The sequence below is a fragment of the Mastigoproctus giganteus genome, chromosome 5 (genome assembly GCF_048544385.1).
Source record: "Mastigoproctus giganteus isolate SK-2022 chromosome 5, ASM4854438v1, whole genome shotgun sequence".
NCBI classification, from domain to species: Eukaryota; Metazoa; Arthropoda; class Arachnida; order Uropygi; family Thelyphonidae; genus Mastigoproctus; species Mastigoproctus giganteus.
In genome coordinates, this window is record NC_143579.1 from 202,563,047 (window position 1) to 202,590,768 (window position 27,722).

The 27,722-nt window shown below is 37.3% G+C and overlaps 1 protein-coding gene across 1 annotated transcript in view; it reads right to left on the reverse strand.

Moving 5' to 3' along the window:
- The window catches only part of LOC150086013 (glyoxalase domain-containing protein 4), an 88,316-nt gene extending 62,721 nt beyond the window's left edge, over positions 1–25,595 (reverse strand). Inside the window, exons 1-3 of the mRNA XM_090373650.1 lie at positions 25,425–25,595; positions 12,092–12,141; positions 5,774–5,894 (exon numbers count right to left, since the gene is read on the reverse strand). Of these exons, the coding sequence (XP_090229776.1) occupies positions 5,774–5,894; positions 12,092–12,141; positions 25,425–25,514 (261 nt within the window). The 5' untranslated portion in view covers positions 25,515–25,595. The remainder of the gene's footprint in view (positions 1–5,773; positions 5,895–12,091; positions 12,142–25,424) is intronic.
- Between the last annotated feature and the right edge of the window lie 2,127 nt (positions 25,596–27,722).

Sequence of the window (27,722 nt, forward strand, 5' to 3'; positions counted from 1 at the left end):
TTTTTTTTTTTTTTTTTTGTTTTGAGCGGTAGGTGTGAAGACAGCGAGGGTTGCAAGATAATAGGTACACTAATCTCCCAATGATGACTTATAACGCCGGTTCTTGTTGCTTAAATAGACTTGCAAAATATCTGTTTATACCTATTCCAGTTATTACTTGAATTTTACGATTTCTGGTTGATTTTTTTTTTTTTTTTTTTTAACTTGGAGTCTTGAAGTGTCCCAGTTAATCCAATCCCGGTAAATCGAGAGTCTGCTGCACTTTATTATTACCGTATTTAATGTTGGTAATGTGTGTTTAATTTATCAATTAAACTTTATTATACGTATGTATGTATGTACAAGAAAATCACATTATATAGAGAGTCAGCAGGTGTTCGCTTATATCTGTGGTTTCAGCCATCCACGGTAGATCGTGGAACGAATCCCGCGTGGATACGGGGGTCTTACCGTATATTCAATTAATAATTTCCAAACAACAATTTATTTCTGCTTTACATATTTCCTCAACTATATCATTGTTACTATGTATTTGCAACATATAAAATCATTCATTTTATTATTTTCAATATCAGTATCACTCTGTGGTACAGCACTCAATAGTATGAGGAGCTGTATGAAAGTAATGCTTCCTATTTTTTAACTCAGAAAATTTTTATTTACAACTATGCCTTTTATATCAAATTAACAAACAATCATTAATAAGCATAGTCATTTTTCCACAGAGTCACCATCATTTTCTATGCACTTCTGCCATCTCTGAGTCAGATGTATTCCAATCCTGTAAAAGTCTTTACTCTTGCTCCGGAGGACTTCACAAACACTGTGCTTGAGCTGATTGTCATCCACAAAATGGGTTTCCATGGAGTGCATCCTTCAGTGGGTCAAAGAGGTGATAGTCGGAAGGTGCAAGATCCGAGCTATGAGAGGGGCAAGGAAGACAGTGCACTCCAGTTCTGCAATGGCTTCCACTGTGCGCAGACTGGTGTGGGGTCATGTGTTGTCAAGAAAAAGAACCTTATTAAGGTTTTTGTTCGGTCAAACTCTATGGATGTAGGCTTTCAACTTTTTCAACGTTATCACATATCATTCTGAGTTTATTGTGGTGACACGTTCCAAGAAGTCCACAAGCAAGACCCCATCTTTGTCCCAAAATACTGTCGCCATGACTTTACCAACAGAAGGCTGTCTTTTGAACTTCTTCTTGCGTGGTGAAGTTTTGATGATGCCACTCCATTGACTGTCTCTTCATTTCAGGGTCATAACGGTGGACCCATGTTTTGTCACCTGTGACTATGCATGAAAGAAAAACTTCTCCTTCACTCTAGTAGTGCTGGAGAAGTTCTATACAGATGACTTTCCAGGCTTCTTTGTGCTCGTGTCAGCATTTTCAGGACCCACAGGGTGCAAACCTTGTTGTAGTCTAGTTCCTTTATGATGGTTATCCCAGCAGGTTCCCCTATACCTATTGCATTGCACAATTTGTGTGTTGTGATGCAGCGGTCCTCTTTGATCAGCACGTCGATACAGCTCTTGTTGTCTGTCACTGACATTACTGGCTGGCTGGCCATTTTGGGGCTTGTCAACAATGTCACTTTCCCCATTCTTAAAGTGTCTAACCCAACGTCTAACCGTACTCACATCTACAGTATTGTCACCATAAACATTTTTGAGATGATATGAATTTCAATACGTATCACTTCTTCCTTGGTAAGAAATTCAATCACCACTCTTTGCTTGATATGTATATCTGTAACATCCACCATTTTGAACTACCCACGTGCTGCAGTCATGAGACCTATCACAGCGTCACTCAGTATGATGAAACTAGAGACCTCTAGTGACCACTCAGTGACACATGAAATGATCTACGGCACCACATTTGAAAGCAAAAAATTAGGAGTCATTACTTTCATATCAGTCCTCATATTTGTATTTAGTTTTCTGAAATCACATCAAGCTACTTATACCTCATATTAAAAAATGATTGGTCAGTCACAAAAAAAAAAAAAAAAAACCCAACATGCACAAACCCATACTGGAGGCAAAGTTTGAACCCACAATCTTCATTTCTAAGGAAGTACATTACTCACTGGGCCAATCCAGGGTATACAGGTTAAAATTTTGGTTTAATGATGGTGACTACCATTCCATGGAGATTATAAAAATCAGAGCTAGTGTATTATCTAATAAAAATAATGAATTACTCCTAACTACTTAAGCTATATGCACAATCTTCAAAAAACTAGAATTTTCAAAAATTTGGAATGTGATATGCCCCTGAGGATGCTGGATTTATGAAGTTCTAATGCACAAGGGTACAAAGTATAATGAGACTGTGTGCCACTACACACCAAGTGCCACCTGTGACGGCGCCTCCGTAGCCAGGTGGGAAGGAGCAGCAATGCGTAGCACATGCTTCTTGATTAGACCGGGGTTCGAGCCCATCACCACCAAATACGGAGGATGCGGAAAGGTCAGGAATGACCACCGCATATTCCCGGAGCAATATGGCCTTAGTTGCTAATGCTCCTAAAAGCCAAACAACAACAACCACCTGTGAAACAAAGGCACAGCAGTTTACCTTGTTCATTTGCTTTGCAGTGAGACAGGTTTTTTATTAAGTTGTGTTTTTACAGTTTGTCAGAAAAATAACAGACAAAAGAATCAAACAACAAATCAAAGGCAAACTAAAAAAAACACCAACTGAAAGTTATGAGTATCACATCAAGTTTATAGAGGAAATTTTTAGAAGGAAGAGAGAATGTGGAAGATGACAAATGACCAGACTGTCCGGTATCCATGAAAATTGATGAAAATGTGGACCAAGTAAGGACACTGATTAGAAGTGATCGCTGTTTAAGCATTAGAATGGTTGCATTGGAACTTAATATACACAAAGAAATAGACAAATTTTAACTGAAAATTTAGGCATGAGGAAAGTATGTGCCATGATGGTACCAAAAATTTTGAATGAAGATCAAAAAATGAGAAGACTACATTGCGTAGATATTTTGAAAAAAATATCTACACTTGTGATGAAAGTTGGCTGTTCCAGTATGACTGAGAAACTAAAAGACAGTCAATGCAGTGGAAGACAAAACGATCACCCAGATAAAAAAAAAAACAAGAATGTCAAAATCAAAAATGAAAACCATGCTTCTTTGATATTAAAGGAATTATTATGGCTGAATATGTCCTACCAAATCAGACTGTCAATCAAACATACTACACTGGAGTTCTAACAAAGCTACATGAAAAAATTTGAAGAAAGCGACCTGAATTGTGGAAGGACGGTTGGATGCTCTATAAAGACAATGCTCTGTCACACAATGCACTTTCTATTTGCTAGTTTCTGGCCAAAAAAACAAATCCCTGTGTGTGATATGCACCCTACTTGCCAGACCTAGTCCCCTATGACTTTTTTACTCTTCCCTAAAGTGAAAATGTGTAGTTTGGAGAATCCAATTTCAGTCCATTGAAGACATTCAGAAAAAAAACAACCAAAGTGTTAAAAAGGCTTACAGAAGATGACTTCCAGAAATGTTTGTGCTTGTAAGAAACATATAGAACAGTGTGTATACGTGCAAACTCAAGCAATTAGTTTGAAGAGGGTAACTTGTAAGGTATAAAATATACTGTATATACTATATTTATCTTAATGCAAGTCTTGTTATTTAAAGCCACACTCATATTTTCACATTCCTTACTATGCAGCAAACATTGTTATGTTTATCTGTTCAAATGTCTGATTACATTGCTTTTTCCCCAAATTGAAAGTGAAAAATATCTATATGCTGTACACAAAGCAAAAGAACCTTTTCCAGATATTTACAATACATAGAAAATCTTATATGTCTTCTGAAATTATGTCAAATTTCTTTGGCATCTTACTAAAAGGCATTGTTAATTATCTTTGCGCCACACAAGTACGATGTAATGCTGCAGTCACACATTATTTACACTTTGCTATTGCCACAGCCCTTTTTGCTCCTAATTTGCTAATTTATATGCTTCTTTATCTTCCTGGCTACCTGTTAAATCCCATCTTTTCTTCATCTCCTCCTTTTGTTTTATAACAGATTGCACTTCCTCATTCCACCACCAAGCCTCTTTTCCCTCAGGCGACCCCTTTCCTGATGTTTTCCCCAACAACTCTTCTCCAACTTTCCTTATGATACTATTTAACTTCAACCACTCTTGCACGTCTTCCGGTAACTTTATTTCTTTTAGCACCGTTTCCCTAAACTCCTTCCTCAAACCCTCCTCTTTCAATCTGCACCATTTTATTCTTTTCTCCCTCTGTCTTGAATATTTCCTACTTTTGTCCACTGCAACCTCCCAATCGACCACAAGCAATCTATGTTGTGCAGACACACACTTTCTCCGTTTATCACCTTGCTGTTCATTTCCTTTAGATGCCTCCTACGGCACATGATATAGTCAATCTGGCTTATCCTTTCCCCACTCTTGTATGTTATCAGCTGGCTTTCTTTCTTTTCAAAGTAGGTGTTAATTATCGCTAGGTTGAATGCCACTGCATGTTCTACTATCCTCTCCCCTTCTCCATTTCTTTCCCCAATACTCCACCTTCCATACACTATCCCTTCCTCTCTTTTTGCTTCTTCCAAAATGTCCATTTAAATCGCCTCCAACAATCAACCTCTCTTTCTCAGGCATTGCCATGACCACTTGATCCATTTCCATCCAAAAACTGTCCTTTTCTTCTTCCCCGCATCCTACTTGTGGGGCATACGCACATACTATTGTGGTCAAGTGTCCATCCACCTCCTGTTTGATGCTCATAATCCTGTCGCTCCTTCTGTTAACCTCACACACTCCATCCTGTAACTCCTTATCAACTACAATACCTATTCCATTTCTTCCTTTCTCATTCGTTCCCCTAAAGAACAACTTGTACCCTTCACCAAGCTCTTTTGCTTTATTTCCCTTCCACCTTGTCTCTTGTAGGCATAGGATCTTCACTCTTCTTCTTTGCATCAAATTCACAATCTCTCCACTCTTTCCATTCATCGTCCCAATGTTCAATGTTCCTATTCTAACACTTTTCATCCTCTTCTTCTTCTCTAGCTGGACTAACTTCTTTAACCGAACTCGTACCTGTACCCTTTTCTCACAGTTTCCGGGCGACATGACTGCACGTCGCTTATGGGATACGCCCTAGCCGTTCCACATCCATTTTCCATCATTCTATCATTTTCTTTTATTCAAATTAATGAATAAATAAATAAATAGCAAAAACTTAAATTCAAGAGTTTCAACACTTCCCCAGTAAAGCAACCATCACAGAACTCTAATAAAGTGTAATTGCTGTTTAAAAAAAAAAAAAAAAAAACAGCAAGACCATACCACCATATTACTGAGACAAAAGCTGATACCTCTTTCAAAACAAATAAAAAGAGAACATAGGAATGACTTTGAACAATTTTAATTTTAATTTTTAGTTTTAATTTAATTTTAAGTTGTCTGTTATTCATGTATTATTATTTTTCCTTAATTCATACTTAGTGGCTTAATGCTTGTTGGCTTCAGTATAGGTAAACATACCTCTTTAGGTACTGTTTACATTAATACCTGCAGTATTTATAGCAATATTTTCATGAAGAAAAAAAAAGAGTATTTAGATTTTAGTTAGCTATTTAATCCTTTTAATTTTAAAATACATTTCTGAATAAATTCAGAGAAAACATAGTTTACTTATTTATCAACTTAATAAAAAAATAATGTTATTAATATAATAGAAAAAACATACCATAAAATCATTTCCTAATTTATATGTACTGACACCATAATTGTAGGTAAGCTCTACAACAAAATGGTCATTTTCTGGTCCATAGCCAATCATTGTTTTGCTCCACTTTCCATCGTAAGGCCTAAAGAAGTTATAAATAGTTTATTTTCTATTGAAAATAACTTTCCAATATTTATAACTAATTAAAAATAAAGTATTAGAAACCAAGATTATCCAAGATACATAGGACAAGGATAACTCAATCTCAACAGATACAAGATATAACATTTTAGCCTAAATTCTTGCTCCAACATTATAGTTGGTTGATTGTTTTGCGCCTAAATATTTTCATCATAGTGCACCAATTCATATTGGTGTTTTTATTATATTATGTTATATTTGTATAAGTGTGTATTCACAAACTTATTTGCTTGAGATATGAACTAGAAACCCTAATTCTACAGCCTAAGGGGCTAAACTACAGCCTCTGAAAAGGAATTTTTAAGAATTCCACTTTCTGACAAGAATTTTTAGAGAGGTCAGGATCTTTGACAAGATCCTGACCTCTCTAAAAATGAGAAGTCACAAGCCCACTATATAGTCAATGATAGAAGATGCTGCAACGTATAAAAAATTGATAATGTTTTTCTGATCAGTAATATTGAAATACAATATAAAAAGCACAGTGAGTAAATAGAACTAATTTATAAAAGCACTTAGCAAAAACTATAAACTAATATAAGTTTAAATTTTATATACCTGCGGCAGAAAATAAGATGTTATGATTAGATTTATTTGTTTATTACATGTATAAATAATTTTAGCAAAATTATCAAAAATTCACAGGAAGTTAATTCAATAAACTATAGATAAAAGTAACATTTCTGATCATACAGGTTTGATAAGAAATAATTTCTCACACAGGCATTTCAAGTGCAACTTGAAATATCTATGTAAGAAATTTATTTCTGAGTAAAAAATAGAAAGTATAAATCTACTACAAAATATAACTGTACCAACTAAAATTACCAAAGTACAGCAGTTCTATATATTTTAATTCTTGAATCTGTTATGCTTCTTGTCAGAAAGCCACAGATTCAAGCAGAGTATATCCATTAGCTAAAGAACACTAGAAAAGCACTAAATTACTGTTATATTCAGCATACAAATTGATCTGTATCATTTGCCTTAAAAATGTGTGCTTAATCACATATTTGCTAAGTCAACTATCCCTTTTTGTACGGCCAACTGCTACATCTTCCATAGTAGTGTATTACAGTAAAATCTAAATTAAGAATGATTCTCTACTTAAGTTATCATTTCTGCTTTTTCTTTTAAAAGCTTATATTGTCACATTTAATGACATCCCACAATAAACTTCAGAGAAATAGGTAATGAAACCTAAACCTACAGGTATAGATGATGACATGATATTGATCCTACCATGTACATGGGCGGCTTTGATTATGTAACCAAGCCATTCCCTGTTTACTACTTCACTGCAAATTGGTTTCTCTCTAAACAATGCTTCAATATGGAAGCCCAAATTCTATAAGAAAATTGATGATCTCAAAAAATAAACCAGAAAACATAACTCCTCATGAATTCAATGATTCATTTTTGTCCAATGAGGAAGATGAACAAATTCTTGAGTTTTAAAAGTGAGCAAGAATGTATAGCATTAGCATTAGCATTAGCATTAGTAGAGGCATTTGATGCAAGAAAGCAAGCTTATGCAGCATCAGCCAAAAAAAAAAAAAAAAAGTAACATAAATAAATAAAAATAACCACTTCCACTTCACCCCTCTGTTCGTTCGAAATACCTGTCCAGCTGAGCCTTAAACTTATTTAGGCTATCAACTTCCACGACAAGGGATGGAAGTCTGTTCCACCCACCAACCACCCGCTGGCTAAAGGCAAATTTCCGCACATCTATCCTACATCTGTCTTTCCTCAATTTGAATTTATGCCCTCTCAGGTGATTTTTCTGAGCTAGAGGAAGAATCCCATCAGCATTGAGCATGCTCAAACCATTCAAGGCTTTGTACACCTCTATCAGATCACCCCGCTGGTGCCTAGTTTCCAGACACTGTAATTTGCAAAACTTAAGCCTTTCTTCGTAAGAGAACCCCTTTGTCTCATTCACCAATCTAGTTGCCCTTCTCTGTACTCGTTCCAGCAGCTCTACATCCTTCCTGAAATGAGGCCTCCAGGCCTGTATACAGTACTCTAGGTGTGGCCTGACCATTGCCTTATACAAGGGAATAATCACCTCCTTATCCCTGCTAGAAAAATTCCTATATATCATTGACAATACACCATGAGCTACTCTTGCAGCTCGTCTGCACTGCTCAGAGAACTTCATATCTGCCTGCACCACCACCCCCAGGTCCCTTTCATTCTCTACCACTGTCAGTGTAGTACCACAGAGTTGATACGTTGCTCTGGGGTTGCTGTTTCCCATATGTAGTACTTTACATTTGTCAATGTTAAACTTCATTTGCCACCTCGAAGCCCATCTGCTCAACCTTTCCAAATCCTGTTGCAGCAGCATAGTGTCAGTAGTGTCCTTGACAACCCTGCCAACCTTCGTATCGTCTGCAAACTTGGACATTAAGCCTGATATACCATCATCAATATCATTTATAAATACAGAAAACAATAAAGGCCCCAATACTGAACCCTGAGGGACTCCACTAATAACATTAGTCCACGATGAGCAGTGTCCATTGATTACCACTCTCTGTCTTCTCCCCCTCAACCACCCCTTTATCCATAGCAGCAACTTGCCGCCAATGCCACACTGCTCCAATTTGTGCAGCAGTCTTCCATGTGCAACAGTATCAAAAGCCTTTCTAAGATCCAAGTATATAATATCAAAGTTATTCCCTGCATCCAGTTCTTTTGTGACTGCATCATAGTATCCAATCAAATTGGTCAGGCAAGACTTCCCCTTAACAAAACCATGCTGTGTCCTAGCTATAACTGAAGTCTTGTCTAGATGATCCTGCAGTGCTTCTTTAACCAGTGCCTCCATTAATTTTCCGGGAACAGAAGTTAAACTCACAGGTCTATAATTACTTGTGTCAGCCTTTGATCCCCCTTTGTGAATTGGGGTCACATTTGCACATCTCCAGTCAATGGGTACCTTCCCTGAGTCCAAGGAAGCTCTCATAATTATGGCTAAGGGTTTGCTTACCTCCTTTGCTGCCTCCTTTAATATAACTGGATAGATCCCATCCACCCCAGGTGCCTTTCTTGTGTTTATCTTCAAAAATTTCTCCTCCACTTTGCTCTCAGTTATTACAAGATTCTCTAGCTTACTGCTAGAGTTGAATATACACCTCTGGCATTCCCCTCGCTGAATAACTCCTCATGTGTGAATGTCGATGCAAAATATTCATTTAGTTTGTTAGCTACCCGAGCATGGTCATCAACAGTTGACCCATCGATCTCAAGTGGACCAATCTGATTCATCCCCTTCCTTCTAGAGTTTACATAAGTAAAGAACTCTTTGCTGTTTTTCTTCGCATCCCTTGCCAAGGATCTCTCGTAATCTGCCTTCGCCTGCCTAACCTCCTTTGTAACTTGGTTACAGATCAACTTGTATCTATCATAGGCGTCCGTGTCACGTGTTAATTTGTATGTATCCCATGCATTTTTCTTCTCTGCCATATGCCTCATTAGTTCATCTGACAACCATTTAGGCCTAAACCTTGAACAATATTTCTTAGTTGGTATGTAAAGCCTAGTAGCTTCCACGATAAGTTCTTTGAATGCTTCCCATTTTGAATTTGCTGTTGGCAATATCATCAGTTGATCCCACTGTATAGAATTTAAATACTGTCTCAGTCCATTGTAGTCGCCTTTACGAAAGCAATACCCCTTCCCTTTACCCCTAATGGTAGTTACCTCTTTGAGTAACTCCCACTTCAGCACACTGTGATCACTGCCACCAAGTGGTTCATTTATCTGCAGATTCTTAATGCATGAAGAATCACTACTGATAATCAAATCAAGAGTATTACTCCCTCTAGTTGCCTCCCGAACATGCTGATGTAGAAAACAATCATCCAATAAATCCACAAAAGCCTTGCTACTGTGTGAGTGACCAGCCCCCAAATTCCAGTCAATATCTGGGAAATTAAAATCCCCCATTATAAGGCTCTCTGATTTACTGGCCCACTCTATTTCTCCGAACAGTTTCTTATTATACTCATCAGAGTCATTAGGCCTATAGCACACTCCTACTCTCAATTTTGATCTCCCAATGCTTATGTCACACCAAACTGACTCGACACTGCACTGTCCAGCGATGTCGACTGGCTTCACTTCCTTGGATTTTATGTGTTTTTTAACTAATAGCATAACCCCTCCTCCCTTCCTATCCTGTCTATCCTTTCTGTAGACATTGTACTCCCCAAATTCCAGTTCTGCATTTCTTATATCTGTGTGACACCACGTCTCTGAAATCCCCACAATATCTGCCTTTGATGTTTTGAGCAATACCTCAAATTCATCAAATTTATTTACTAAACTCCTAGCATTGGTGTACACACAAGTATACATGCACCTGTTCTTTTTCTTAGCTACCCTAACACAACCCATGTGTTTACTTGTACCCCAATGATTCCCAGCAGTCTCTGAAATATCCTGCATCTTATTTTCCAGGCTGCGGCTCATTCCAATAGAAGCAGTGCAAGAATCACTTTCACCTCTGCCAGTGGCTACTGTTAATCTATTAGTCCTTGTATCCCCCCAATCTAGCAGTTTTCCGACCCACCTAACATTGCCTCGATAGCATCAGCAAACATTCTTGCACCCTTTCTATTTAAGTGTATCCCATCCCTGTAGAAGCAGTCTCTCCTGTTAACAAGTACAGACCAGGCTGAAAAAAATTCTACCCCTTGAGCCCTGCACAATCTTTCCAGGGCCGAATTGATTGACAGGGCTCTCATCATATACTCCCTCCTATCGTGTCTGGGCAGAATTGCAGACACTTTCAATTTCAACCCTAATTAAAATTTTTTTTTTTTTTTTTTTCTTTACCCAGGCTCGAACCCATGTCGTTGCTACTGGTGGTCCGGTGCTTATCCCCACGGCTACCCTTTCAGTATATTTGAATTAAAGTAGATATGTAATAAATTGTGTATATATTAGTATTAATTCATGCCTTTCCTAAACATATGCCTTTAATTCATGCTCAGCATAATCAACCTCAAAATTTCAGACAATCTTTTAGTGCTTCAAAGGTTACCTCCTATGACAGAATATATGGAAGGTAATGTGATATAAACAGACACTCAACTGATCATAGGAATATGCTACTGACCTAATGAATGCACAGGACATGATGATGATGGGCAAGTGCCAGTATTGGGACTTGTGAAAAGAACATTTGTCTAATATAGTTTTGTTAAAGAATGCAAAGTAGCATTCTTTTCTCAAACTGTTTAAATACATGCATTTATTTACTGTAAATAAATATAAACTTTTATAAACTGTTTAAATACATACCTGGCCTAGTAATCATGATTATTTTATACATTTTCAATTGGAAATTTTTATTCCACGTACTGCTTGGCTGCTCATTTAGATTTGAGACATTATTCACCATTTAACACAAAGTTGCTAAATGAAACTACCTGTTATCTGATGAGGAGCCCAATTAATCCAAACCATTCGCAACGATGCCTTTCAGTTTCTAATGAATAATGTATTGTCTTCTTTAGGTGACATTGAGAGAGGATGGGGATTGTTAAATTGGTTTTCCTTCTGGTGGGTATAACATAGTATTATAACTACCAAAAATTAAAAAAAAAAAAAAACTTAAATTTAAAAATCTATTAGAATTATATCAGTGAATATTAGTTTTTCTCCAATACAGTCTTCAATCTACATCAATGATATTTTTTTAACTGAAGAAGCATAGTAGTAAAAAATTCTTTATGACTCCATGTTCATTTATAAAATTCTCCACAACATGCCCATTCTTGCAATGATTTTCTGTAGTTTTAATTACAGCTTAAAATTTCTCTCCCCGAGCATTGGACATATAGTGTTGAAATAAAGATTAAAATTAAGTGCACCATTTAAAACCATTTATTTTATTTCGCCTCAAAATACTGAATGGTGTCCAGCACACTATAATGTACCTGCTAGCATTATGAAAATATACACAGCAGAGAATGGAAAAATCATTTTTCAAACTAAGGTGCATTCAATGTAATTGTAACATTCACATGGCATATCTCTGTTGCTTTCTTAATTAATTCCTACAATAAGTTTCATTTACTATGTAGAAATATATTAAGTTCAATGTCTGATTATTATATTTACCCATTACACGTTGCTTTGCATCCTTCTTCAAATTCTTCATGCCTAAGCACCTAAAAATATGAAATTAAACATTGTGTAACTTTAATAATAAGTTTATGCACACTACCTTGTCACAGTATTACTGTATCAGTATTTTGGATACAACTAACTACAAACATATCTGGTGACTTTAACGTAAAAAGTAACAAAGTTTTAGCTATACAAAATGCTTTTTTGGGTGAAAACTATCTTTAAAAATATCTAAATGATTGAAATTGATTATTTCAATTTCACTATTTCAATTACAAAACAAAAACCTAAATTTATTTTTGTTGATTTTTAAGAAGCATATGATTAAGTACCTAGAAATATTCTCTTTAGAATTTTGGAAAAATATGACCTCAACAATCTTTAAAAATAAAAAGTTTGTATAAAAATGGAAAATTTGTGGTAAGGATTGAAAGTGGCATTAGAAAATTTTTGCCTGGTGGCCACTTCTAACTTTCATGGTTCATTTAATAAAACAATAAAGTTACTGACAAACTTTATAATGGCAGATGTGTATTACGGTATGCCAATGAAACCTACGGTTAAATAGTAGCTTACCAGATTTTAGATATCGCTTAATAAATATAATGGTTGTACACAACTAGGCATAAAAATTAGCATTGCAAAAAAGTTAGTTATGAAAATTGGTATAGACAAGGTATAGAACAAATTACGAATTTGTTCCACAAACTAGTTCAATAACTTGATAATTATGTATACAGGGTGTCTCAAAAATATTGGTACAAACATTTAGGGGAGGTAGGTAGGTAGTAAGCTCTCTAAGTAAGCTTACCAGATTTCAGATATCGCTTAATAAGTACGCAACTAGGCATAAAAATTAGCATTGCAAAAAAGTTAGTTATGAAATTAACGATTACATTTGAAAGTCTATCTTAAGTTACGATTACATTTGAAAGTCTATCTCATCCTTTAATTCCGCACGCAAGTGCATAAGTACACGTGCCTTGAGTGACTCGGGTTCGAGCCCGTGACTGCTGAATACAGTGCTGTTTCTTGTATTCTGTGTATCTTGTAAACTCCTCTGACCAGGAGTATAAACAGAAATTTTTTTTTTGGCCAAGATGCCATTTCCTATCTAGAGGATTATTTCTTAGGCGCACATACGTAAATTGACATGTGTAAGCGCATGTCGATTTCCATTCTTGTATAGGATGTTGGAAGTAGTTTCTTGCTGCGATCCATTTTTGTCCATTTGCGTATGATTTTCGTATGCGTGTGCGCATGTCGAGTTTCATATGCGCGTGCGCATGTCTATTCTCGTATGAGCGTGCGCAAATGGATGTTGGAAGTAGTCTACTTTCTTGCTGAGATCTTGTTTATGACAATTCACGTATGCATGTTCGTATGCACGTGCGCATGTCCATTTTTGTATGCGCGTGCGTACAAATGGATGTTGGAAGTAGTCCACTTTCTTGCTGCGATCTTCAGTTTGATAATTTTACACATGCATGCCCATTTTCGTATGCACGTGCGCATGTCCGTTTTCGTATGCGCGTGTGCATGTCCATTTTCGTGTGCGCGTGCGCATGTCCATTCTTGTGCACGCGTGCGCATGTCAATTTTCGGATGCACGTGCGCATGTCCATTTTCGTATGCGCGTGCGCATGTCCATTCTCGTATGCGCGTGCGCATGTCGATTTTCGTATGCGCGTGCGCAAATGGATGTCGGAAGTAGTCCACTTTCTTGCTGAGATCGTTTATGACAATTCATGTATGCATGTTCGTATGCGCGTGCGCACGTCCATTTTCGTATGCATGTGCATACAAATGTTGTTGGAAGTAGTCCACTTTCTTGCTGCAATCTTCAGTTTATGACAATTTTACATATGCATGTCGATTTTCGTATGCGCGTGCGCATTTCGATTTTCGTATGCGCATGTCCATTCTGGTATGCGCATGCACAAATGGATGTTGGAAGTAGTTTCTTGCTGCAATCTTCAGTTTATGACAATTCACGTATCCATTTTCGTATGTGCAACAAATGAACGCATGCGCAAATGGATGTCCACTTTCTTGCTGCGATCTTTAGTTTATGACAATTCGCGTATGCGTGTCACATGTGCCTTGAGTGACCGAGGTTCAAGCCTGTGACTGCTTAATAGGCGCTGTTTCTTGTATTCTGTGTATCTTGTAAACTCCTCTGACTGGTCGTCCCGGAGTATAAACAGAAAATTTATTTATTTATATGTGTTTAGGTAAATGCGCACGCGCATTTACCTAAACGCCCACTTACCTAAACGCGCATTTACCTAGCGGAAGTGCAAATGGATGTTGGAAGTAGTCCTCACTTCAGCCGACACGCCTTTAGATGACGTTACCCATTACGCAAATGGACCTAACGCAAATGGACAGCGGCCACACACAAACTTAGAATAAGTGTTTCTGCGAAACGACAAGTGGATTTTTGTGGAAGTGCTGTCAATTTATGCACGTGCACAATGCGGATGTCCATTTTCGTATGCGCGTGCGCATGTGCATTTACATATTTAAGTATACGCGTGCGCATATCAGTTTACGTATTTAGATTTTTCTTAGGTGCCTTCACACCTATCAAGGCCCCACCTTTTGCCACCTGACTTGATCGAGTTAGACAATGTAGATTAACTTGAAGCAGTCTACTTTTTAGAAATAAATTGAAAAAAAGAAAATACTCTACATCCTTATACCGTAAGAAGTATTCAGTCCATTTATGTAGCACAAGATTCAGTTATTTTATGGCACAAAAATTTTACCAAACTGAGTCGATGTACTCAGAGTGAAAATAGAACATGAAATTTATTACATACATATGTATACAGCTGAACTAGATAATATGACATATAAAGTTAAATCAGAGATACCTTGCATATATTATTCTTATTCCTGTTTCCCTTCACTAGCAGGCGCCTCCGTAGCCAGGTGGGAAGGACACACGCTTCTTGATTAGACCGGGGTTCGAGCCGGTCACCACCAAATACGGAGGATGCGGAAAGGTCAGGGAATGAATACCACATATTCCAAAGTAATATGGCGTTAGTTGCTAATGCTCCAAACAACAAACCTTCACTAGTTAATCTGAGTTATGACAGAGTGAGTCAAATCTTTTCTCTGTAAAAGACACACTTGTTGAAATGCACCGATCGATATCTAATTAGGAAATTACCTATGTCCTAATTTTCCCGCCCACCTGTACTACATGACCTCCATGGATGTTGGAAGTAGTTTCTCCATCCCTCTTCTCCCACTGACTACCCCACTCCACCACATGGCATTCTCAAGGTCGAATAAATATCACTATGTAATTATTTACATAATCACTTAGGAAAAGGCCGTTTGCTTTAGGTTCCATAATGCATGAGGAATATTGTTGCATCTGAAAGAGCAGGACTAAAGCATTTACAAACTATACAAATATTTAAAATATTAAACTATTTACAAATATACAAACTATATTGGGTGCTTTTATCAGCTGACTTTACAATGGAACATGAAATGATGCCGTGCGTGGTCATGTATTAGACAGTGGAGCACATTCATGAGGTTCATGATCATTATGGAGGCAGTTGTCTTTCAATGCTATGAACGTTGGCAATGCATGCATTGTACACTCTCAACATTGTCCAGTAACCCATTGTCCAGATTCTTCCCAATAACCCATTTGTGTTCCTTCCATTTAACATTCACCAACCTTGTGCATGTGCTTCACTGTCTAATACGGCGCCTCCGTAGACAGGTGGGAAGGAGCAGCAGCAGCAGCAGCAGTGCGTAGCATACGCTTCTTGATTAGACCGGGGTTTGAGCCCGTCACCACAAAATACGGAGGATGCGGAAAGGTCAGAGAATGATTACTGCATATTCCTGGAGCAATATGGCCTTAGTTGCTAATGCTCCTAAAAACCAAAATAAGTAACTAAACTAACTGTCTAATACATAACCACACCATGCATCATTTGATGTTCCATTGTAACGTTTTTTGTATATTAATGTCTGTCAGCTGATGAAGAAACCCATGGTCCCGATATAATATAGGTATGATTGTAAATAGTTTAGTTTTTTGTAAATATTTGTATAGTTTTGTATTGTATAATGTTATTATTTGTATAATAATAACATTTATACTAACATAACTCACTGACTGAAACCAAATCAGGAAATTATCTATGTAATTATTTACCTGCGCATTTGTAGTGATATAATTGACCCGCCCTCTTCTCTCATTGGCTTGAATAAATATCACTAAGACAAAAACTTTTTTAATGTATAGAGAGATATTGTTAAATTAGTAGATTTATAATTCTTGAATATTTTAGCACCCTTTGATTACACTTTTTAAATAATTAATGTCTGTTAAATAAGCATTGGGGGATCAAAATTAGGAGTAGGAGTGTGCTATAGGCTAATGGCTCTGATGAGTATAATAAGAAACTGTACAGAGAAATAGAGTGGGCTAGTAAATCAGAGTGTCTTATAATGGGGGATTTTAATTGACTGGAATTTGTGGGTTGGTCACTCACACACTAGCAAGGATTTATTGGATGATTGTTTTCTACGTCAGCATGTTCAGGAGGCAACTAGAGGGAGTAACACTCTTGATCTGGTTATCAGTAGTCTTTCTTCATGCATTAAGAATCTGCAGATAAAGGAACCACTAGGTGGCAGTGATCACAGTGTGCTGAATTAGGATTTACTCAAAGAAGATACTATCATCAGAGGTAAAGGGAGGGGTTTTTGCTTTCGTAAAGGCGACTATGGTGGTCTGAGACAGTATTTAAATTCTATAAAGTGGGACCAACTGATGATGTTACCAACAGCAAATTCAAATTGGGAAGCATTCAAAGAATTTATCTTGGAAGCTACTAGGCTTTACATACAAACTAAGTATTCTTGTTCAAAGCCTAAATGGATGTCAGATGAACTAATGAGACATATGGCAGAGAAGAAAAATTCATGGGATTCATATAAATTAATGGGTGACATGGAAGCCTATGATAGATATAAGCTGGTCTGTAACCAAGTCACAAAGGAGATTAGGCAGGCAAAGGCAGATTGTGAGAAATCCTTGGCAAAGGATGCAAAGAAAAACAGAAAAGAGTTTTTACCTATGTAAACTCTAGAAGGAAAGGGATGAATCAGATTGGTCCACTGGATATTGATAGTTCAACTGTTCATGATCCAGCTCAGGTGGCTAACAAACTAAACGAGTATTTACATCTACATTCACACATGAGTTATTCAGGAAAGGAAATGTCAGAGGTGAAGTAAACTGGCAGTGAGCTAGATGATTTTGTAATAACTGAGAGGAAAGAAAGTGGAGGAGAAATTGTTGAGGATAAACATAAAAAAGGCACCCGGGGTGGATGGGATCTATCCAGTTATATTAAAGGAGACAGCAAAGGAAGTAAGCAAACCCTTAGTCATAATTATGAGAACTTCTTTGGACTCAGGGGAGGTACCCATAGACTGGAGTTTTGCAAATGCGATCCCAATTCACAAAGGAGGATCAAAGGCTCACACAAGTAATTATAGACCTGTGAGTTTAACTTCTGTTCCAGGAAAATTAATGGAGGCACTGGGTAAAGAAGCACTGCAGGATCATCTAGACAAGACTTCAGTTATAACTCAGACACAGCTGACCAATTTGATTGGATACTATGATGCAGTCACAAAAGAACTGGATGCAGGGAATAACTTTGATATTATATATTTGGATCTTAGAAAGGCTTTTGATACTGTTGCACGTGGAAGGCTGCTGCACAAATTGGAGCAGTGTGGCACTGGAGGCAAGTTGCTGCTATGGATAAAGGGATGGTTGAGGGGGAGAAGACAGAGAGTGGTAATCAATTGGCACTGCTCATCACGTACTAATGTTATTAGTGGAGTTCCTCAGGGTTCAGTGTTGGGTCCATTGTTGTTTTCTGTATTTATAAATGATACTGATGATGGTATATCAAGCTTAATGTCCAAGTTTGCAGACGATACAAAGGTTGGCAGGGTTGTTAAGGACACTACTGATAGTATGCTGCTGCAACAGGATCTGGAAAAAGTTGGGCAGATGGGCTGAGCGGTGGCAAATAAAGTTTAACATTGAAAAATGTAAAGTACTACATATGGGAAACAGTAACCCCAGAGCAATGTATCAACTCTGTGGTACTACACTGACAGTGGTAGAGAATGAAAAGGACTGGGGATAATTGTGCAGGCAGATATGAAGTTTTCTGAGCAGTGCAGATGGGCTGCAAGAGTAGCTCATGGTATCTTGTCAGTGATATACAGGAATGTTTCTAGCAGGAATAATGAGGTGAATATTCCCTTGTATAAGACAATGGTCAGGCCACACCTAGAGTATACAGGTCTGGAGGCCTCATTTCAAGAAGGATGTAGAGTTGCTGGAATGAGTACAGAGAAGGACAATAAGATTAGTGAATGGAACAAAGGGTTGTTCTTACGAAGATAGGCTTAAGTTTTGCAAATTACAGTGTCTGGAGACTAGGCACTGGCAAGGTGATCTGATAGAGGTGTATAACGGCTTTAATGGTTTGAGCATGCTCAATGGTGATGGGATTCTTCCTCTTGCTCAGAATAATCACCTGAGAGGGCATAAATTCAAATTGAGGAAAGACAGATGTAGGATTAGATGGGCGGAAATTTGCCTTTAGCTAGCGGGTAGTTGGTTGGTGGAACAGACTTCCATCCCTTGTTGTGGAAGCTGATAGCCTAAATAAATTTAAGGCTCAGCCGGACAGGTATTTCGAATGAACGGAGGGGTGAAATGGGAGTGTGCGTTTTTTTTTTTTTTTCTGGCTGATGCTGCATAAGCTTGCTTTCTTGCATCATATGCCTAATGCTAATTTTTTGGGTCATCATGGCCTACTCTAAGAAAGGACCCACCTTCCCTCACTCTGTATCTCTCAGTATGAGACATCTAAAACCAGCTGGTGCCAAACCATACCATTCTCCAATTACTATCAACTTTACAGGATACTTTGTTAATTTTTCTCTTTCAATTAGATTAGCTCCTAATTTTAAAAAGAATGTACAATACAGTACTTTCCAAAGCATCACAGATATTTATTTCCTTTATAGTTGGCACTTTCTGCTGCAATTGTTCATTTCCCTCCATTTTTCTGTAGCAGTTCACCTCATTTTTTCACTTTTAAATGTTCCGTAAGTACCAGTCGAAGAAAAACATATTTCAACAGATGAAAGGGGTTACCACCCTGTGTTTGTTAGTGTACAAAGTTCATATACCAACAAACACAGTGAAGTTTACACCCTTTGTCTAATAATAATTGTAGTAAAGGGAAAATTGGCTCACTGGCAGAATGACTTTTGAAATGGCATGTATTGTTCAGAAATTATTTTAGAAAATATGTTTAGTAAAAAATTTTCAGAGAAATTTTTATCTCTGGTCAAATCATTCTGAATTGCCACGGGCATCAGTAGCTTAGATGCTAGCACCAACATTGTTTTCTTCTTTGTTTCCACTGTTCATCAACTGGACAGTGAAAAAAAAATTGATTTCATTAGTATCTATTCGTCTTAGAACATTCAGGTCGATTTCTCTACAATATATGTTATAATACCTTTGTTATTTTACTTTATATTTTCCTCAGTTGTTCTCTTAAGCTAGTGAATATGGTATTCTGCTTTATAATTTTGTACAGGCTCATATATTTATTTAAATTATCATTATTTTGTGTGTGTAAATTTCATAAGTTGTCTGTTCTGCCAATCTTATTGCTATTAAAAAGACATTATCAGGGTTGGTCTAGGTAAGTGTCCCACTTGCTCTGCCCTAAGACTCACAAAAATGTAGGATTTAAAAATATTTTTTTGTGTATATTTACTGTTTAAAAACTTTTAAATATCACAAAATGAGTGAGCTTGATACACATTTCATGGTATTTTATTATTCGTTTATGGGGGACTAGAAGTGAAAATTTTTTATTTTTTCTGGGCTCTGCCAGAGAATGGAGGTGGGGGCTGGACTTTAAGAGTCTATATATAAATAAGAAAATGCTGCCAAAACTATTACAGAAGAGGCCCTAGTACTAATATTTTCATTTTGCAGCTGCCCCACCACATGAAAAGTTCTCATTGATACTATTAATTTTTTCACATCTGAAATACGGCAGCAGGATGCAGTTGCTTCCAGGCGTCCATCTTAATGTGGCCTTCGGATAACTGTTATAATGACATACACAGAAGAAAAGAAGTAAGTAAGGGGGGGTCCAAATTTTTGGAGTCTAAAGTCTAACTCTCCTAGGAGGTTGTGTATTATTTGTGCTATGAAAGTTTTATTTATTATCATTTTAATGATTACTAGCAAATAAAAAAAAAAAAAGGACAAGGAGGCACAGCATAAAAAGAATTTAAAAGCAGGACACCTGGCAGTTTATCAGCTGAAAACTGGTCTTGAACACATACACTCTTGTATCAGAATAATACCTCACAAACAGTATGAACTGGTATACTGTACTGTGACCAAAGTGATCAATGTACCAAAAAATTCTCAATCAACCAAACAGCTTTGGTAAATGATCTTTATACCCCAGCGGCTCACATCTGGTGAGTATGGGCTTGGCACATCCTGGGTCCTGAGCTGGATATCATCATTCTTCTCTTTCTTGGTGATTCCCTTCTACTTCTAACTCTTGTTTTCTCTCTCTCTCTCTCTCTATCTCTCAGGGTAATTCAGAAATTTTTTATTTTTTTTGGCTGGTGCAGCATAAGCCTCAGGCTTCCTTGCACCATATGATCATAATAATATGATCTTAAAATCCAAACTTAATATATAAAGTGTAATTTTTCCCAAGTAAATTTTACTGTTACCTTAAAATTAACATTTTAATTATTACTATTACTTTTATAATATTACAGTAATAACATTAAGGTTAAATAATCATTTTCCATCCATCCACTGTTCTAACATGATATCAGGTTGACTAAGCCAATCTTTTTCCTTTGTTCTGTCTTGTCAGATTTTTTTTTTTTTTTTTTTGGTCTTCAATGGTTGAATAATATACACTGCCCTCTCTTTGGACACCTTCCTTCACTTGTTCCCTCCACCTCTTTTGAGGTTGCCCTCCTTTTAGTTTTTCAAATATCTGCCTAGGCAGTTTTCTTTCCTCCATTCTTTTCATGTCCAAACCATTTCACTTTAAACCAGACAATTTTTGTGCCAATTGTCTTGGCCCCTAACCTTTCTCTAATCCTCTCATTTCTAATCTCATCTTGTTTTCACTAACATAGGTTTATGAGGTATACTGACATATGCCTCATAAACCACTCATAAAGCAGGAGTGTGCTTTAGGCCTAATGACTCTGATGAGACATTAGGCCTGTAGTTTCTGATGAGTATAATAAGAAACTACACAGTGAAATAGAGTGGGCCAGTAAATCAGAGTCTTATAATGGGGGATTTTAATTTCCCAGATATTGACTGGAATTTGTGGGTTAATCACTCACACACTAGCAAGACTTTTGTGGATTTACTGGATGATTGTTTTCTACATCAGCATGTTCGGGAGGCAATTAGAGGGAGTAATACTCTTGATTTGATTATCAGTAGTGATTCTTCATGCATTAAGAATCTGGAGATAAAGGAACCACTAGGTGGCAGTGATCACAGTGTGCTGAAGTGGGATTTACTCAAAGAGGTAACTGTCATCAGGGGTAAAGGGAAGGGTTATTGCTTTCGCAAAGGTCACTGATGGTCTGAGACAGTATTTAAATTCTATACAGTGGGACCAACTGATGATGTTACCAACAGCAAATTCAAAATGGGAAGCATTCAAAGAACTTATCTTGGAAGCTACTAGGCTATACGTACCAACTAAGAAATATTGTTCATGGTTTAGGCCTAAATTAATGTCAGATGAACTAATGAGACATATGGCAGAGAAGAAAAATGCATGGGATACACATAAATTAACACGTGACACAGAAGCCTATGATAGATATAAGTTGATCTATAACCAAGTTACAAAGGAGGTTAGGCAGGCGAAGGCAGATTACGAGAAATCTTTAGCAAGGGATGCAAAGAAAAACAGCAAAGAGTTCTTTACTTATGTACACTCTAGAAGGAAGGGGATGAATCAGATTGGTCCACTTGATATCGATGGTTCAAATGTTGATGATCCTGCTCAGGTAACTAACAAACTAAATGAATATTTTGTATTGACATTCACACATGAGGAGTTATTCAGCGAGGGGAATGCCAGAGGTGTATTCAACTCTGGCAGTAAGCTAGATAATCTTGTAATAACTGAGTGTAAATTGGAGGAGAAATTGTTGAAGATAAACACAAGAAAGGCATCTGGGGGTGGATGGGATCTATCCAGTTATATTAAAGGCGACAGCTAAGGAAGTAAGCAAATCCTTAGCCATAATTATGAGAGCTTCCTTGGACTCAGGGGAGGTACCCATAGACTGGAGATGTGCAAATGTGACCCCAATTCACAAAGGAGGATCAAGGGCTGACACAAGTAATTATAGATCTGTGAGTTTAACTTCTGTTCCAGGAAAATTAATGGAGGCACTTGTTAAAGAAGCACTGCAGGATCATCTAGACAAGACTTCAGTTATAGCTCGGACACAGCATGGTTTTGTTAAGGGAAAGTCTTGCCTGACCAATTTGATTGGATACTATGATGCAGTCACAAAAGAACTGGATGCAGGGAATAACTTTGATATTATATACTTGGATCTTAGAAAGGCTTTTGATACTGTTGCACATGGAAGACTGCTGCACAAACTGGAGCAGTGTGGCATTGGAGGCAAATTGCTGCTATGGATAAATCTGTGGTTGAGGGGGAGAAGACAGAGTGGTAATCAATGGACACTGGTAATCATGCACTAATGTTATTAGTGGAGTCCCTCAGGGTTCAGTGTTGGGTCCATTATTGTTTTCTGTATTTATAAATAATTTTAATGATAGTATATGAAGCTTAATGTCCAAGTTTGCAGACAATACAAATGTTGGCAGGGTTGTTAAGGACACTACTAACTCTATTTTGCTGCAACAGGATCTGGAAAGGTTGAGCAGATGGGCTGAGAATTGGCAAATGAATTTTAACATTGACAAATGTAAAGTACTACATATGGGAAACAGAAACCCCAGAGCAACATATCAACTCTGTGGTACTACGCTGACAGTGGTAGAGAATAAAAAGGACCTGGGGGTAATTGTGCAGGCAGATATGAAGTTCTCTGAGCAGTGCAGACGGGTGGCAAGAGTAGCTCATGGTGTCTTGTCAATGATATACAGGAATTTTTCTGGCAGGGATTATTATTATTAGCCATATGGTGCAAGGAAGCCTGAGGCTTATGCTGCACCAGGCAAAAAAAATATTTCTGAATTACCCAAAGAGAGAGAGAGAGAGGTAGAAGAGAATCCCCAAGGAAGAGAAGAATGATGATATCCAGCTCAGGACCCTGGAGATAAGGAGGTGATTATTACCCTGTATAAGGCAATGGTCAGGCCACACCTTGAGTATTGCAGTAAGAAGTACTGTAGTTCAAGAAGGATGTAGAGCTGCTGGAACGAGTACAGAGAAGGGCAACAAGATTAGTGAATGGAACAAAGGGTTGTTCTTACGAAATAATGCTTAAGTTTTGCAAATTACAGTGTCTGGGGACTAGGCACCAGCGAGGTGATCTGATAGAGGTGTATAAAGCCTTGAATGGTTTGAGCATGCTCAATGCTGATGGGATTCTTCCTCTTGCTCGGAATAATCACCTGAGAGGGCATAAATTCAAATTGAGGAAAGACAGATGTAGGATAGACGTGCGGAAATTTGCCTTTGGCCAGCGGGTAGTTGGTTGGTGAAACAGACTTCCATCCCTTGTTGTGGAAGTTGATTGCCTAAATAAATTTAAGGCTCAGCTGGACAGGTATTTTGAACGAACGGAGGGGTGAAGTGGAAGTTTTTTTTTTTTTTTTTGGCTGATGCTGCATAAGCTTGCTGTCTTGCATCATATGCCTCTACCAATGCTAATGCTAACCCAAACATTAACTAGACAGGGCAATTCAAAAAACACATTCTTCATGTTATGCTTCTGCATTATCTGTAAACAAAACAATTTTAGTATAATTGCCCTCCCTTGTCTTTCTAAACCATCATCCCCTTCCTACATTGAAGGCTGTATTTTCTCTTGAATAAAACCAAAATATATACCATACGGTACCTATCCACATTTAAAAAGAGTCTTCCCATACTGGCATAAGCCACAAACATTCCTATATAAACTTTGGCTTTGGAAAATTCACCTAGTAATTTCGACATTACACCTTCTATCTATTCACAAAATATTGCCTGAGCATTTCAAGTGCCACATTTTTCATGTTGCCTTAAAAGCTTTATCAAAAGTCTAGAAATGTTATATACAGATGTCAGCCCAGTGCCTTTCTGTGGTTGACTTTTCCCTCCGAAATACACACTCTTCTGGCAGTTTGGTTCTGTTTTTCTCACTCTTGATTTAATATCCTTTCCAACAACTTGATGCAATGGCATAACAATGTAATTTGTAAATCCCTCTCTATAGTTCCTGCAATTTCTTCCAGATTCTTTTGTAAATATTGGGACTGATTTCTCTTATCCTCTACCAGGGGAAGCCTCAGATCTAAATTGGGCAAGGGGAACTCAGGCTCTATTTTAATATGGGATCGAGAATCTAAAATAAAATGCAGTTTTCTCAAGCAACGTTTACTGTCATTGTTTTTAATTATCATATTTCATTATTACAGCATATTTCACTTACTATTCCTCTGCCTTTTTGCACTTGCTGTTATGTAAATGAATTACAATTCCAGAATTTTATGCAAAGGCAAAAGTGGAAGAGGGAGGTCAGAACAGCACTCCTACCCTATCTCGTTAAAATGAATATTTTTTCAGGGGAAGTAGTATTTGTCCCTATGTGCCGTTGTGATTCGCTTACATAACTGATACTGTTATGTAAGTGACGTACTAAATATTAAGAGTAAAAAAAAAAAACTTGATACCAGACATTCGCCTCCCCGCCCCGTGTTCTACGAAAGATAGGAAACCCTGCTATAGATAGTTGTGAATCTCAGATATTTCTTAATTCATATTAAAATATTATTTATACATTGCAAAAACTCTCATTCCAGAGCCTTCTATGTATCTGTCCCTAAAATCATCCTCTCCTGTACCGTTAAAATTCTTACAAAACATTTTGGTATACGTAGCGCGTTACACGTCGTGCATCATTTAAGCCGAATAACGCATGAACTTGGCGTTCATGCGTTATTCTGACGTTTCCTCAAATCTAAGTCGAATCCTACCTTCATTCCAAGAATATCTTTAAAAAATTTTGTAGTTTGACTTCGGTCTCCAATTTTGAACACGAAATGAAGTGCCCGACGTGATGCCATTGTTCACAGTATTCAACAGGTGCAGGATGGAAATCTTAAAAATTTAAAAACACCACAAGGTATGTAGTGTAATCCCCAGAACACCCGGGAATCACATGGTCAAAGATCCGGTTGACAGCTCACCACACCTTGCAATCTTTAGGCGCGCCACTAATTTCTTTGAATTGCATAGAAAACAACAACAAAAACTCGCTGCTTGGGTGCAGCGAGTTTTTTGTTGTTTTTTTCTATGCAATACATTAGTACGTTTTGTTCGCTTTATGAAATTTGCATAGCTATACATTAAAGGAAAAACATTATTCCTTCCCAAATACACGGGACTCCCGAAATTCGAGGTCCCTTAGATTGGACAAAACTAAAGGCATTACGAGCAACAATTGACATAAAGTAAAGAAACTAGAGTATATGATACTTGGCGCCACAGAGTAGTACGTATTTACTACTCTGTGCTTGGTGCACCTAGTTATTCTACGTTTATGTGTTCCTTACAGAGCACACTGCACAGAACGATAACTTCGACTACTCTGTGGCATACTGAGACTATAGGGTTGACGTGTGCACAGGGTAGTAACAGAGTATCTTACTCTATGCCTTAATCTAAAGACATTTCCAGCAGAAAAGTGCAAAAGAGTGAACAAAGAGAGTTAGCTATACAAAATGCTTTTCTGGGTGTAAACCATCTTAAAAAATATCTTCATATATATATATTTTTTAACTTTTAGTGCTTTCAATTTCAGAGTAACATGCTCTGTTACTTCGGCAAACAGAGTAGTACTTCTCTGTGGTTACTACACTATTCGCCCAAGTGTGGTAGTAATTACTATGTGCGCTTGAACGTGTAGATCGAAACTTGTGAAAAAGTTTTAATTAAAAACAAAAAAAAAAAAAAAAAAAGAGCAGAAATAATGAAAATCAAAAGTTGGTTAAATTACGCAGACAACATCTAAAAACAGCCACATTTTGGTAATATTTGTGCAAAAAAGTTCCCGTAAATGTTTTAAACATGTGACAAAATTGTAAAATGTTACGTTGACAAAATTGTAAAATGTTACGTTTGGCAGGAAAAGCATAAATGATATCATTTATACGATTAATTATAAAAATACAGAATTTCGTCTAGTTAACAATAATTAAAAGCAGACTTTCTGCTTTAACAATAATAATTAAAAGCAGACTCAAACTTTCTGTTTTTAATTATTGTTAACAAGGCATTGCCGGAATTAGCCAAATTTAAAGACATTGCAAGGAGATAAAGGGGATTCATCGTGTTTTGTATCCCAATTTTCAGGCTCTTTCGCAGTGGTTTTTTGGGCAGTTAATAAATCAAAATCCTACCACCAATTGGACCAATTTTGCAAACAAAATCTCCTGATTTCGAGTTTGTCTTAGAGCATGAACACTTTGAATCAGAAGATAGTTGATTGTAATGATTCGACGAAGGGCATCCTGTCCATATAAGCACCTAGCCGATCTCCTATGGTGCCGAATTCCAGAGAAGAAGAAGAAGAAGAAGAAGAAAGAAAGTTAAAATTTAAAAGAAGAAAACACCTGTGTGGGTCGTTGGCTGGTTGCTGTAAGGTTTTAGGTGCATCATCAACTTATGTCTGTAAATTCTGTGTGTTCTGTGGTAGATTAGCTGTTTACTGAAAAAAGAAAAAAAAAAAAAAAAACCCGAGTTTCTAGGAGAAAACCATGTTGTCGAAGGATGAGACCAACTTATTCATTGTGAAAGAGTAGCGTAAAAATATCACAAGTCATTGACGGGATTCGAACTCAGGTCTTTCTCAGAGTGAGTGGGAGGATGGTGGTAATAGCAACTATGGTAACCACAAGGTGGGGGGGGGGGTCATATTGGTCTGTAACCGTTGGTCTGTAATTGTTCTATAGGACTCCAACTGGGACTCCCAATCATGTCCATCAGCTATTCCCAAACAGAATTGTATATACAACATGGGGAATTTTCTTCTTGACAAATATGGTTCTGTACCAAAGAACTGCTCAATCATTAAAATGTCATGTTACGGGGCCCCAAGAACCACCTCATTTGCGCATATCCCATTTCACCTATCTGTTAAAACCAATTGTCTGTCTAGCCCTTCCTAGAATTTATTTAAGCTATCCAGTTCAACAAGGACAGATGAAGTTCATTCACGCAATCGACCATACGCGGGCAAAACACAAAATAGCATATCTGCAATACTCAGAGAA